Below are 15,721 nucleotides of genomic sequence, written 5' to 3'. Positions count from 1 at the left end.
CACCACACGGGCAGCTGACCATAACCAACCTTCTCCCTGTTCAACCTGGCTTGTAGGGCATCTGCATGTCTCACTACAGAGTTAACTATAACTAAAACATTTGGAATAGCTGTGCATTGCCTTAAGGGCTTATTTGATGAGACACATGTGCTAGTGTTTTTGTGTGTACTGGGTACTTTGGGTGTTGTGTTAGGTGCAGCATGTTTGTGTTTTGGAGGTCTCTGCTGTTTAGGTAGGTTTCTGGAGAGCACCTGTGCTTATGAAGGTTTATATGTTGGGTGCATATTACAAATAGGAGTCATGGTGTATGAGCTGGCAACCTGCTTAGTGTTGCTGTTCTGGGTGCAAGAGAGCAGTGATTCCAGACTCTTAGTGTAGGAGCATTTCTCACAAATTGTACCCGAGTGGTTTAGGAGGAAGGGGTTGTTAGTGTACATGAGGCAATTGCTACACTGCCTCAAAAACGTATGTCCACCAGGCTGGCAGGAGAAACAGAGGGAAACTGACAGTCCATAAAAAGAAGTTATGTACTTACCATAACGTTCCATGTGAGTTGTTCATCTCACCTTCATTATTTACTGATGGGTTCGGAGCTGATCCCTCAGCTCCGATACGGTCAATTGCAAAGCTCGAGGTCTTCAAATAGCTCGAGGCCAAGTCCTTATCCCATGATGCACCTGAAATTACCTCAGATCTTGTTTGCTGTGTATAATAATACCATATGTCATTCTTTCACTCTCAAGAGAAAGGTATAGAAGGATTGAGCAACCAGGATGGATCCAGCATCTCGGTCATCAAACAGCCCAGGAGGGGGTAGGAGGGAGGGAGGGACATAAGAATGAAGGTGAGATGAACAACTCACATGGAACGTTATGTTAAGTACATAACCTCTTTATGTGAAGTTGTTCAATCTCACCGTTCATTCTTTTCTGATGGGTAGCGTCCCAAGCACCACCAACCTCGGGTGGCTCACAGGAGCATATTTCTCAGGACAGTAGATCCAAAGAAGGCCCTGTCCCTAGAGGCCTTGTCAACTTTGTAATGAGTGATAAGGTATGAGGTTTTGACCAAGTGGTTGCTGCACAAATGTCATCAATAGGAAGTCTGACAGAAAAAGCAGATTATGTAGAAACTGCTCTGGTTGAGTGAGCTTTAATCTTATGCTGCAAAGGCATATTGGCAGCTGAATAGGCAAAGGTGATACAATCAGATATTCATTTAGACAGAGTTGTTTTAGCTACTGGTCTACCCTTCCTGGACTCTCAAAATGAAACAAAAAGCTGGTCTGATTTTCTGAAATCCTTTGTTCTATCCAAATAAAATCTGAGCTGTCTGTGAACATCAAGTTTGTGCAGCATATACTCTAAATTGTTCGAATGGTTGGGGAAGAAAACTGGCAAATCAATAATTTGGTTGAGATTGGTTTCAGTGCAAACTGTGGGCAAAAATGAGGGGTTTGTTCTAAGTGAGAATCTGTCAGCATGGAATATCAAATAAGGAGGCATGATGGATAAAGCCTGAAGCTCTGACACTCCTTGGGCAGAAGTAATAGCTACCAGAAAAATGGTCTTCCATGACAAAAATTTGAGGTCACAAGAGGAAGCTGGTTTAAAATGGCAGAAGACTTATGTGGGAAAGCATAACATTTAGATTCCATGGAGAATAAGGAGATTTCACAATTGGTCTAATATGAAAAGTCTCTTTGAGAAAGGCTTTGGATAACTTGTGAGACATGATATTCAACCCTTCAAATCCAAGATGAAAATTAGAAATAGCAGCCAATTGAACACGAACTCTTGCTGCTGCAGCTCCTTTGTTAAAAATCTTAGTCAACAACTCTAAAATGGAGGCCATAGGGGCTTGGTAAGAATCATTATTATTTTGAGAGGCCCATATTGAAACTTTTTTCCATTTGCTAAGATATAGCTTCCTAGCAGAAGATTTATGAGAAGATAAAAGGATCTCTTTTGTCTCATTGGAGAAGTTATAGAGCCTGGCTATAATGGGAATTGGAGCAGCCAAGGTGTGAGCTTCAGGGACTGCAGAGAGGAATGAAGATTCCCTGACGAGTGCGTCAGAAGGTCTGGAACTGGGTCCAGAATCCAAGAGTCCTCCAAAGGATGAAGTCGAAGGAAGGGGAACCAAATCTGACGAGGCCAATGAGGGGCTATTAGAATGATGGTCCTTCCCAGGGTTTTTGCTTTCTGCTGAACCTTGGGTATATCAACGAGATTCGTGAAAATGCATAGAGACGACCCGGAGGTCAGTCGTGTATGAGTGCGCGTCCCTTGGGGCTTCTCCGGGAGGGGGAGTCGGGGCACAGTAGCTTCTGTATTTCATGTTCATGTGACTGGCAAAAAGGTCACAGCAAAGCTGGACCCATCTGCGGAGTAACCTGTCCACTACTACTTTCTTGAGGGACCACTCATGGGGCAACAAGATTGCTCTGCTCAGTTTGTCTGCTATCACGTTGGATTTCCCCAGGATGCGCATTGCCAACAAAGCGCAAGGTGGAAACAGCCCAATGCCAAACTCTGAGAGCCTCGCAACAAAGGGTGTAAAGACCTGGTTCCTCCTTGTTTGTTTAAATACCAGACCACCGACATGTTGTCTGTCTGAATTGCAATCGCACCCAGAGGAAGAGAGTCCTGAAAATACTGCAATGCCAAAAGTACTGCTCTCATCTCCAGGACATTGATATGCAGATGTGTCTCTTCATCGGTCCATGTGCCTCGGGCAGTCTTTCTCTGAAAATGCCCCCCCCCCCCCAAATCAGGGAAGTGTCCGTGGTCACTTTGGCCGCTGGAAGGGGTAGCACAAATGAGCGTCCTATCATGACATGAAGTGAGGTCAACCACCACTGAAGGTCCTTTTTGCAAGAATTTGTGATTACAGTGCGAGTCATGGGAAGCTCTTGGTAAGACCACTGAGTGAATAGCAGCAGTATCTGCATGTGCATACAAGCTAGTGGTATAGTCAAAATTGCTGCTACCATCATGCCTAATTTCAGAACTTCTGATGCTGGTGCTCTGTCTTTTGATATCAGAACGCCGACATGCTGACGAAGAAGAAAGACTCTTTCTATTGGAAGCGTTAGTGTGGTGGTGATGTCCAACTCTGCCCAGATAAAAACGATATGCTGCGATGGCGACAAGGCAATTTTTCTGCGTAGATTGTAATGCCCAGTTGATTGCAGAATGGACTCCCTGGCTTGAATGAGTTGATGGCTGGTGGCGGCGGAAAGGAGCCAATCGTCTAGGTATGAAAACACCTGGAATCCTAGATGCCTTAGGTGAGCCGTGACCACTGCCATGCATTTGGTGAACACTCTGGGGGCTGTAGTGAGACCAAAGGGCAGGGCTAGAAACTGGTAATGATTGGCTCCCAGCCGGAAGCGCAGATGATCTCTGGATGGCCTGGCCATTTTTATGTGGTAGTACGCATCCTTGAGATCTACTGAGCACATCCAATTATCTTTCCCTAAGAATGTAGTATAGACTGAAGAGTGACCATCAGGAACTTCTCTTTCTTTACATATTTGTTCAGTCTGCTGAGGTCCAAAATGGGTCTCCAGTCCCCCGTCTTCTTTGGAACCAAAAATAATCTTGAGTAAGTTCTGGATCCTTTCTAGTCTGCTGGGACTGGTTGGATGACATTGGTAGCAACGTTTGGACCTCTATTACTGCCTTTTACCTATGTGTGGAGGGGGTGTGGTAAATGGGATGAAGTATCCTTTGGAAATGATACTTTGTACACAGCTCTCTTTTGTTATTTTGAGCCAAGCGTCTGGATACAAAGATAAGCGACCCCCGACTGCCTTCAGAGCAGGACAGTCAGGCCTCCTTTCAGGAGCGCTGGTAGGGCTTCCCGGAGAAGTGATCTCTGTCACCCTGGTGTTGCGGAGCCCCTCTGCCACGAGGGCAGCATCTTCCATTATTGCTCCCTCCTCTGCCTCTGGAGGGGGTGGGGGAGACACCACGTCTCCTGAAAGGCTCCTTGGGCTTTTCGGAACCACATTTTTCCTCCCCTTTGACATTTAGGGTAGGGTTGGGTAGGGGTGGAAAATGGATCCCAATGGCAGACTGTCTTTCCATCCTGTTCAAACCTGGTTAAGGTTTCCTTCACTTTAGGCCTGAAAAGGGATGAGCCATCAAAGGGAGTGGTCATGAAGGATGACTTGAAGGGCTCCGCGAAGGAACACAAGCGCATCCAGGACAGTCTCCTAAGAGCAACTCCTGTACCCGCTGCTCTACTCATTCCAGCAGCTGCTTAAGAGATGAGGCGCATGGATGAGTTGACTATAGAACTGAGGGTAGCAAGCTGGGCGGCAACTTTGTCAGAAGCTCCTGCAGCTACTGTTCCCTGAAGAGCATCTCCTAGCTCCTTAAGAAGATCTCTTTGTAACCTGGTAAAATGGGTTAAATAGTTGAGCGAACGAAGAGCAAAGGTTGCTGAACTAAACATGCGCTTCCCATATCTAGCCATAATCCTGGAGTCTCTGTTAGGATGATGGATAGACAAGGAAGTCTCAGACATTTCCTTTTTGATGGCTGCCACCACCACCATTGGCATCAACTGGAACATCTTTTGTTAAAAATGATTTGTCCAGGGGGGCAGAGATGAATTTATTAGGCCTCCTAGGGACAGTCTCCATAGTATCTGGAGACTCCCATGTCCTTTGTGAGACCAGCGGCATCAGCTCATCGAAAGGCAGAGACACCCACAAGAGGTGGAGGGCTGAGACCCGAAAGCCTTCAGGAGAACTGACTCATCCTCACTAGGGCTTTTGGACTGCCAGTCACCCTTCCTGCCTAAGGATTTCAAGTATCTCAGTGAATGAGATATCCTCAGAGGGGGGCCCTTCTGACTCATCTAAGTCAGTATCTGATGTTGGAGACTCCTGTGGGGAGTCTAGATGTTTCCTCTTACACAATCTCTTCCTGGGAACCTAATCAGTGGGAGATTCTGGTGAGGTCTCGGAAGAGCAAGGACCACCCAATGGGCTTCCTGAGGCTCTGGGTCTCTACACATGGTCAGGATGTGCGAGGCAGAAGCAGACACAGGCACTTTAGGGGAGGAGGAAGGCAGACCTGAGGTCGATGTCTTAGGAGACATGACTCTCCTCATGGCATCGAAAGCACTTCTGCTCCAATGCGAGGGAACTGATGGTTCCAAAGAAACCGTCAACACCGGGACAGTGGGCTCTGAGACCGAGGTAGAAGGCAAGCTCATCCGAGCAGAAGCCCCGACAGGCAGAGCTGGAACTGACAAGTCAGTCCGACTAACCTCCCTGGACCCGACCAGTGTGTGTCGGCTCCTAGAGTCCTTGATCGGCACTGAGGACGTCAGTGTACGGAGCCGAAGAAAATGGAGCAGGCGTCTAATCTGAGGGTTCCACTAACATCAGGTCTGACAACTCCGGCTCCGAAGGACCAGCATGGCTCAGAGGAGGAATAGTTTGAGCTGGTTCAAGGGTGTTCAGCTCCGAAGCCATTTTGGTTGAAGCCGATATTTTTGCCAAGGCCGGTGCCAATAACCGCTTCTGCACCACACGATCCACATCCAGACTGGACAGGCTGATAGAGGACCAAGAAGAGCGCAACGAAGGTGGTACCGACTGAAGTAATGGACTCTTAGGTGCTTCGAACACCGGTTCCAATACTGGGGACCGGCTCCAAAAGGAAAAGACTGTCTGTTCCGATGGCAGTGGAGCCAAAGTCTAGGATTTTTTTTTTTAGAGTCTGAAGTCTTAGAAGACTTTGAGGACTTGCCGGATCCATCTTGGTCACTCAAAGCTTCTTGAAACGAAGGTTTCAACAACCCTCTGTCAATGAGTTTTCTCTTCCTTTCCTAAAGGACCCTTGAGGAGAAGGAATGACAAATAGCACAACCGTCTTGCAAATGCAGACCTCCTAAAAGTATACACAATTTACGTGGCTATTACAGACATCTTTTGGCCACACTTTGGGCATTTCTTAAAACCAGACTTGGGGTGTTTGCCTTGGTCAGCCATAATAATCCAAGAAAATTACTGTCACCACAGAAAAACTGAATGGTAATTATTCACACAAGCCTAAATAAAGAAGGCTAAATCACACACACAAGAGTATACCAATATAAATGCAAACTGACTGAAAGTGTCTGTCTAAAGCACACAAGAATTCTAAGCAGGCTATGCAATAAAAGAAGATAGCTGCTGAGAACACAAGCCTTCTCTAATCTATAACAATATACTGTCAACAGCAAGCTTCAACAGTAATAAGCCTTATCTAAAAAAATTCTAAGGCTAAACACACACACAGCAATAACTATGAGGAAAATTTGTAACAAAAGTTCACTAATAAAACACGCTATAATATATATAAAGATTTTTAAGTTATGCCAAACAAGAGGCCAACTAGAAAAATTTTTAAAGCACACAATGGGAAGGGATATAAGTGGGTAAACACACACCAAAAGCTATAAGAGCTTTCTAAACTCTACTAAAATACCTAAAACTATCTAACTAGCAAATATTTTGAATAATAATGAAAAAAAAAATCAGTTTTACTGGCCCGAGCAAAAGCAGAATCATCGATTTGTTGCAGCGGCAAACTAGATCCGAGGTAATTCCAGGTGCATCATGGGATAGGGAATTGGCCTCGAGCTATTTGAAGACCTCGAGCTTTGCAACTAGCCGTATCGGAGCCGAGGGATCAGCTCCAAACCCATCAGTAAAGAATGAACAGCGAGATTGAACAACTTCACATTACAAGGTTTGAACCTGGTATCTCAGCAGATAAGGAGAAAAAGATGGGGGTATCAGGCAGGGAGCTATTTTAAGCTAAGCTATGGGATGTACGGTAGGAGGTCTATAAAAGAGGGGATATATAGGGTCTGATGTTGACAGCTAAGAGGTAAAATCTCTGCTGGGTGGATCACTGAATTAGCTGAGAGCTATTCAAGAAATGCTCTGCTAGATAGTAGCCACTTTGAAGGGAAATTCTTCTATTGGTGCTTTTGTGTCTATAACTGCCAAGAATTACCCCTTCTGTGAGGTGGTGTGTGATGGTACACTATGCGCAAGCAAAATTAAAGCAGCGAATACAAATAAATCAATGAAAAAGCTCAAACTGAGCCCTGCACCGATGAAATAGCTCAAACCGAGCCCTGAACCAGTAACTTTCAACTAGGTAGCCCTACTGTACACTCCTGCCATGAAGGTACAGGAGGGCTTCTCCAAAAAAAAAAAGATGTCTTGATTTTTAGTGCTCAGTCTACAAACAGAACTGTATTCAGGCGGTCTGAAAACCAATCTACACTACGGCCAACAGAAGTGCAAAGGAACAACAGAAAAAAGCAGGACTTTTTTAATTAAACAAGTACCAGTGTAAAAAGCAGCACGTTTTTTTTTTCTTGAATTAATAATAGCAACATAATAAAACAGCAGAAACAGATCTTTTCATAAATTAAGTAAAAGCAGCAGTTGGTGTGAAACACAAAGTGCAACAAATGCAGTAGTAAAATACAGTACAAAGCAGCAGCAAACAATACAGCAGCAGTATACAAGACAAATGCAAAGAAAAAAAATACTTATAGCCCTTTTGTGGGTTTTCAGATCAGAAAGACCAGGTTATCAACTACAGCCGCTACATGAATAATCACAGTCCTTCTAATATAAAAGCACAGTGAGCGAGAATCTGGAGTTAAGTGCTACCACAAGCAAACTTAAAAGATATGGATACAGCAGTGTACCTTAAACAGCTCATAAAAATGTGATTATTCAATAAAAGTACTTTACTTTATATAAATGAGCCAAGAGCCACTCAATTGCACAGAATTTATAAAGGCACTAAAAACAAGATAAGCTGATTAACAACCTCTCCAGCCAATAAAACTACATACAGAAATCTCAATTGTTTCCTCAACCTAGACAGTCCAGGCTACCTCCCAAGGGAAATCCACTGACCTTGATGAGAAAACAACTGCTTGCTAGAGTGTAAAATACACAGCTAGCTAATGATAAATTCAGATGAAGTAAAACACTCAAGAGGCAAAATGCACTTTTTCAATATAAGCACAAGGAAAGGCAAATAAATAATTCAAATAAAAATTCAAGATAGCAGCAGTGTAGAAAGGGAGGAGCTTATTAAGCTCAATTTACAGTCGGGGGGGGGGGGGTTAAAAATCATCACGTTTAAAATGAAGATCAACAAACGAGAGGGTGGGTGGAAAACTCTAGCAGGGAATAACCAGCAGAGCTATACCATATGCAGGCTTGAAATCCTTCAGACAAAGACAAAGGCCCAGAATTTCACTTTGTACTTTAAGTGTCACTCAAAAGACAATTCAAATTAACCAATGAAAAAACATTTGAAATATGAGCCAAGATGATAAGGAAATAGATGAGGCAACACTTACTGGCACACAAAGCAGACCAATCTATCTGCTGTGTAATATGCATAAAAGATTAACTTAGTCTTGCAGGGCAAGAAATGTGATACCCTAACTGGCTGAGGGAGTGAATGTAGGAGGAGTAACTTGGAAAGAAGATAAGCATATTAATTTTCACTTTATAAAATGTCTGTTATCTCAGTAATTAGTACATATACATTCTCTGAAAAAAGCTTCACAAAGTAACACATCAGCAGGAGATGCATTTGGAAGAGCAGATACAGAAGAGTAAGTTATACCTTTACTGAGGACTCTCACACTTAGCACTACTTCTCAGTTCTTCCATTGTAAGTGAACACTGCTAGGATCTGACAGTCCAGTTATGGGCATTATAATCTCATCAACGGACTCCTCACAGAGTATTGTGGGGAGGATTTGTCTTGAAAGAACAAACTCTCATGACAATGTCTGCGCCCCCAGGAGGACATGCAGGGTTACAAACACAGCAAAATTAGTAGTGACAACTATTTTCTGGTGCATGCAGCTTAGCAATGTGCACAACTTGAAGAAAAGATTAAAAAAAAAGTTTTTTCAGTAATTTCCCATAGCGGTCCTTTAAACTGCACTACTAAAACTGAAGAGATGATGACCAGCTGACCTATTATCCTCCTATTACCCTGAAACTTGGAAGTAGCTTGAAATATGGAGGATCTGCTGCTGTTCTATGAAGACTGTCCTTCAAGGAAATGTGGGCTGATTGGTAAGGAAGACTGACTATAAGCCATCCCCATAGATGTAATAAATCAATATAGTAGGGAAATCCCATTTAAAAGGTTGATATTTAATAATACTAGTAACCCAGATGTCTTATGTAGCACTCTGTTAAAAATCATGTGCAAACAAGCCACAGTAAGACCTATCTCAGCCATTACACAGTTGCTGCATCTTCAATGGGCAGCCACTGTGCACGTATAACAGCTATCCATTATGTTCTACAAGCTATAAGAATGGCTCAGAAACCTCCTACACCGGTGACGTATTTCTAGATGATTTTAATTAATAAAATTCTGAGAGAGGGTAACAACAGTAGTTACTACTTAATTATTACAGTAACAAACTTCTTTTAATTCTCCAAAAACCTGCAGATTCACTTATTCTTTTTATGCCACCTTGCTATGTTAACAGTTCCACTACTTAAAAGTGTTCTTAATGAGTCATTTTTCTGTAATTACTAGAGGTAAACAGATTACAAAGTGTACTCTTTGCAAAGAATGCCCACTCTGCTTTTGCTGTGTTCTCTGTTTACTGCATAGCTGAAACTTGCCAACTGTAAAAGTTCACTAGCCTCCTGGGAAAACAACTGGTGGTAGTAATTGATGTTTTGATTTACTCACTGGTGGCAGGGTGCAAGAACTCCACTTGCTCTGGGTCAAGAAAAGAAGGTATTCCACTCTTGGATTATCAAGAAGTGACTAACAACTTGGAAGCATGCAAGTGTGCATCTGGAGCTCCACTGTGAGAACAGAATGAAATACATTTCATTATTTGTTTATAAACAAAAACAGCATGACTGGCAATCAGGAGACCTAGCAAAGTAACAAATCCGAACACAAGGATGATGATGATGATGCAGGTGCTCCAACTGTAGTTGACCTTTAATCCTTAGTGATTGGTTAAATGTCACTATCTCCACAGAAGTCGAATCAACAATTATTCAAAAATGCTAATTATACAATGACACCCCCATTAAAATTACAAAACGTGCAAGCTGGTTGGCCAGCGTGCCTATTGTAAATCCCACAATATACCAACGGAAAAAGGTACGGTCACCCGGACTTTTTTCTGTTGATATAAAGGGCTCAAAACCTTTTTTTTTTTTTTTTTTTTTTTTTTTTTTTTAACAAAAAAAAAAAAAAAAAAAATGGAGCAACGGAGACTTTCTTTTCTCGGTTGCTTCCATTTCAAAGCATTGATGTTTTGGGTATGCGTGGGGTGCAAGTCCCATATGCATGCTCAGTACATCAAAACAAGGAAGCAGTGTACCACAACCAGCAGAAGAACAGTAATGCGCCATTATACAAAAACATTATTTAAGAAAAGTTTTTTTTTTCTTAAATATTATTGTACAATAGCAATAACTGATCCGTGGTTGTGGTACATTGAAATTTATAACCACGGTTGGCTTTATTTAATTACTCGGGCTTCACCCTCATGATTAAACCACACCAACCATGGGTAAATCTTCAATATACCACACCATGTCGTTGGTTATTGCTTAAATACATCATTTGAAAACTAAGCAGCTACTCTTCATCTTGAAATGTAAACATTACTTTTGGAGCTTAGTTAATTTAAATGCAGTCAAATAAGCAGATAAATCTCATGTGCAGTTCCACAAGTATTGACATTCAAAGTGAGCCCACACCTCTCCTTAACATGCTCCTTCCTGTATGTAGTTTTGCTATGCCACAGAAATGTTGAAGTATTAAAGAAACACACAGACAGGACACAATACTGCTACTAAAAGGATACAGCTCAAAACCTAAACTAGATAACAGCAGTATTACATGTTCACAGGCATCACTATGAGCAAAATACTTTAAAATCTCTCTCTCTTTTTTTTTTTTTTTTTTTTTTTACATGAATACAAAAAAACCTTCACAAGCAAGAAGTTTTATGCACTGGCCTCAGATGATAAAAGCTTACTTTATCACAAAATCATAGGAATTAACACATTTGTTTACTTCTTTTTTGTTAGAATCCTGAAATTTCTTGCATTTTGTATCATGAGAGGGACAATCGAGCTGGAGTTTACTTACCCTTAGAAAAGTATACAGGCAGATAGACATCCAGTTGGTCAGCAGCTTCTCCACTACTGTCTCTGTCCTTCAAGCAATAAAAGGACAAGTTGATTAATTACTGGTATTAATAATGCACTTCTTACAGAAAAAAAAAACATGACAAAGAACAAGAGAAACAGTCAAGAAGGCAGAAGACCACAACAAATCTGAACTGATAAATATAAAAATAAAGAAAAATGTGAGGATGTACTGTTAACAAAAACTAGCTTGTTAAGACAAAATTCCATTAAAGTGACTCTTAAAAATTATCTTGTTAAAACAAAATTCTATTAAAGTGTTTACCAACACTTTCTTACTTAGCTTTTGCTTCACAGCATGTAGTGCCTACAGTCATGTAAAGCCGTTTGCCCCTGTCATTCCAGACATCAGGGTCTCATTTTTTAATTAAATTCCTTCATAATGTACCCTTTTTGCTATGCTGACGTCACCAAGACCTTTTGTCAGTTTTACCATTAGCAACAGCAGCATAGGGCTAATGCAAGGATGCATCCATAAATTTAATGGAAGCACCACTGCATATGATCAGGGATATATTCATTAAAGTACACAGAAGCATCTCACACTATTCCCATGATAATGTCACCAAGGAATCGAGTAAAAGTATTTAGGCCAGTGCTTAGTGAAACATTTACAATTTTTTTTCATTTAGAAATGACTAAATACATGAGGAGTGATGAGGAAAAAAGCATCTCAGCACTGAAGCCAATATGTGTTGCAATGTGTGTAAGCATGTCAGCAAAACATTAATGTTCAGTAGTCTATTAAAAGTGCTCAGCTAGGGACTTGAGTCAAACCATATTCCAGCTGCTTACCGTCGAAGCATAAGTTTGGGGTTTTTAGCAACATACTGATCCAGCAAGTCATTCAAGAGTGTCTTCAGAATGTCTGTGAAATATTCCAACTTGCCATGCAGAGAGACTGTAAGAAGAGATGCCACATATGCCCGGTCCCGAGGTGAGAATGTGCGTTGGCTCTCCAATGTGTGAATGAACTGACAATAAATAAAGAATGAGCAAGTTAAGACAATTTTGTCTTGCATCAATACAAAAAAGTTGTTTTAACTATAAGTATGAAAGTCAACTTTAAACTCTTGGTTACCTTAAAACAACTGTTCCATGTTGCTGAGTGCTAGATTTGTATGCGTTGACACCTTCTGCAGTAATGTATTTTAATAACAACTTAAAAAAAATACTTGCACCTTGTTACGCTACCACTATAGCATGATCAGCAACACAGCAATATTACATTTCAATGTCCTGATACTATCCCTGACAGAACGTTTGTCATCCCCACAATACCAAATATTACATCCCAAGAAGAAATTTAGTTATATGCTCACCACAACTCTGCTTCTGTGTTGTTTGTTTTCATCTTTCCTCAACAGATGGGTCTTGGATTAGACCTCAGATCCATCTTCAGCCACTTCGTTAGACTTTAGGCTCCATAGCTCAAGCTCTTCCTCTTACCCATAAACCTCACTTCTCCTTAGTTACCTCGGATCGAGTTTGTCCTCTATTCAGCTAGCAAATGTGTGTCAAAGTACCACTAACCATTATTATCCCCTGAACAAGGGGTATACCAACTATAGCCCAAAGACACAAAGAGGACGACGACACTGGAGCTCACACAGCAAGACTGACAGGGAAAAAACCTTCAGGACATACTAGGAGATTATGAAATAAGAAAGGGGCTGAAAGGTGGGAAGTTGAGGAAGGATGATAAATGACAACACACATGCAGAGTTATACTGAGTACATAACTTTGATATATGATGTTGTCTTTTGTGTCCACTTGTCAACTGATAGGACACAGTCATCAGCTATAGTAACCTTGGTGGCCCTCAAAGAATATTCCGGAGTACAGTGGAACCAAATGTTGCCTTACGCCTACATAAAATGTCCAATTTGAAATGGGTTATAAAAGTGTGAACACTGGACCATGTAGCAGCTGCACAAACGTCATCTATAGAAGCTCTGGACCAAAAAGTAGATCATGTGGATGTTACTTTTTGATGCTGCTTTGCCCAACTTAGTCTTGGAAAAGGAAACAGTTGTTCTGATTTTCTGAAATCTTTATTTGTGTGAATACAGACTCTAAGTTGTCTATGAACATCCAACAGGTGCAGCACGTATTCTCCCGTGTTGGAACAATTTGAAAGAAAACTGCAGATTTATTGGTTAATATTAGTCTCTGACACAGCATTAATTAGGAAGGAAGAGTTAGTCCAAAGGGATGTTCTATCCTTATGAAATATCAGGTAAGATGGTTGGGAAGAAAGTGCCTGGAGTTCTGATACCCATACAGCTGATGTAATGGTGACCAGGAAAAGGGTATTCCATGACAAAAAAAATGTAATTCTGCCTTGGCTGAAGGCTAGAAGGGAAGTTGAATCAAAGCTTGAAGAATAACTGTTAGGTCCCATAGAGGAATGTAGTCCTTAACAGGGGGGGCCAGACTAAGAGAGTATCCTAAACAAAAGCCTTGCATAATTTCAGAGAGGTTAAAGAAGAATGATTTTTCACTTAAAAAAAAATTTGAAATGGCAGCAAGTTGCACTTTAATTGTCGAACTAGTTCCATCACTGAAAATGAAAGCAAGAAAGTCAAGGACAGTTGGAATAGGCACTGAAAATGGATCTAATTTTCTCTGATGGGCCCAAATAGAACATCTTTTTCACCTGTTCTTGTAGATCTTCCTAGTAGTAACCTTTTGGGATGACGTAAGCATGTGACAAACTGGGGAAAAAAGCCTGGATATCGAAGCCCTCACTGGAAGTGCAGAAACCATGCGGTCAGTTTGAATGAAAGTGTGAGTGAGGCAACTTGGAAGAGGGAGATAGAAAGTCCTGAGAAGGATCCAGCATCCGCACAGGATGGACTAGATGAGGCCACAGTAAAGGGAACCACACGTGGCATCTTCCATTACAGTTCCCACCTCTGCCATGAGGGGATCTGTCTCTACAGGAGTCCTAAGAAGAACCTTGCATTTTTCTGAAACACATTTTTCCTGCCAACTCTTGTTCTGGGTGAAGATCCTTTGAGGAGTATGAAAACAGGATCCCATGGAAGATAATGTCTTCCCATATTGTTCACTTCTACAGTGTGTCTCCTTTAACATAGGGTCAAACAAGGTGAATCCATCAAAAAGGGCATTGATGAATGAAGACAAGAATGGCTCCACAAAATCACAAAGCTGCATCCAGGCATGCCTTACTATGGCAACTCCTGAACCTACAGCTCTTGAAGCTCCCTCTGAGGCATGAGAAATCAGTCTCATCGAAGCATTCAATATGGACTGGCTAGTTGCGAAGATACTCTGACAGGGTACTGGGAAATTATTAAATAAATTATACCTGAAATCTTGTACCATATGGCAAACAATTCACTGACCTGATGGCGAAGGTCACTGAAACATACACACACTTCCCAAATCTGTCCCAACAACCTGGACTCTGTTAGGGGATGGACTGAACAGCTCTGTTCTGCAAGCTCTTTATTGGTGGCTGCTGCAACTGCCACAGCATCCACTTGGGGACCCTTGGTCCAATGATCCCTATCCTTGGGTGCAACAAGGTATTAGTCAGGTCATTTGGGAATGGGCTCCACAACATCCAGATCCTTCCAAGCTAGGTGGGAGATGAGATCTACTATCTCATTTGCTAGGGGAACTACCCAAGTTGTAGCTAAGCCAGCTCTGAAAGCTTCAAGAAACGCTGACTCTTCGGGGGGGGGGGGGTCGGAAGACCAACCACCTTTCTGTCTCAAAAGTTTTGAGTATTTCACCGAAAGATATGTATTTACGGGGTGACCGGAGGTACCTTTCCCCTCTATCGAAGTCAGTGTCTTTGGTTAGCAACTTTTGTGGAGAATCTAAGTGTCTCCTCTTATACATACATTTTTGAGGGGGCCCTCTGGTAAGGAATTTTGAGGAGGACTTGGATGTGACAGCAGAGTTCTGCATGAGGACAACCTCCAGACTAGACCGTACTGGCTGTCCCAATGGGACAGGATAAAAAAATAAAATATCCACAGCAGACAGATGAAGATGCGATGGATCCAAAGGGGGCAAGGATGTCTTGTCCACTGAGGTGGAGAAAGCTCTCTCCACTACATCAAAAGCAGAAAGCATGGGAAAACCAAGTCTCAACCGGACAGGATCTGTAGATCCCTGTGCAAGACAAAACCCAATAACCCCAGGCACCTGCTTCGATGATGGTATCAGAGCCGAGCTGTCTATTGTCAAGGCTCTGAGAGGAAGGGACAGCTCTGAAAACATTGAACAACACAACCCCCCCCCCCCAGATACGGCACCGACCCTATAGCTCCTAGACCCTTCCAAGTCTGACAGTCAGTTTCATCTGGATCAGAGAAGGTGTATGGAGCTGAACAGGGCTAGACCTTCAGATCTGACATATACAAGCTCGGAAGTCTCAGGTCTGAGACCACAGGGTGGATTAGAGTAGGAATCAAAGGCTGGGAGTGTACAGA

General features: G+C 42.2%; 1 protein-coding gene across 1 annotated transcript in view; it reads right to left on the bottom strand.

Moving 5' to 3' along the window:
- PLXNB1 (plexin B1) overlaps nucleotides 1–15,721 on the bottom strand; it is a 3,809,096-nt gene that overhangs the window by 680,287 nt on the left and 3,113,088 nt on the right. Inside the window, exons 27-28 of the mRNA XM_044078026.1 lie at nucleotides 12,047–12,225; nucleotides 11,193–11,259 (exon numbers count right to left, since the gene is read on the bottom strand). Of these exons, the coding sequence (XP_043933961.1) occupies nucleotides 11,193–11,259; nucleotides 12,047–12,225 (246 nt within the window). The remainder of the gene's footprint in view (nucleotides 1–11,192; nucleotides 11,260–12,046; nucleotides 12,226–15,721) is intronic.

The sequence above is a fragment of the Protopterus annectens genome, chromosome 7.part0 (genome assembly GCF_019279795.1).
Source record: "Protopterus annectens isolate FY-2018-M chromosome 7.part0, PAN1.0, whole genome shotgun sequence".
Classification (NCBI taxonomy): Eukaryota; Metazoa; Chordata; order Ceratodontiformes; family Protopteridae; genus Protopterus; species Protopterus annectens.
Note: the sequence above shows the minus strand (reverse complement) of the source record. Positions and strands in the feature narration are given on the sequence as shown.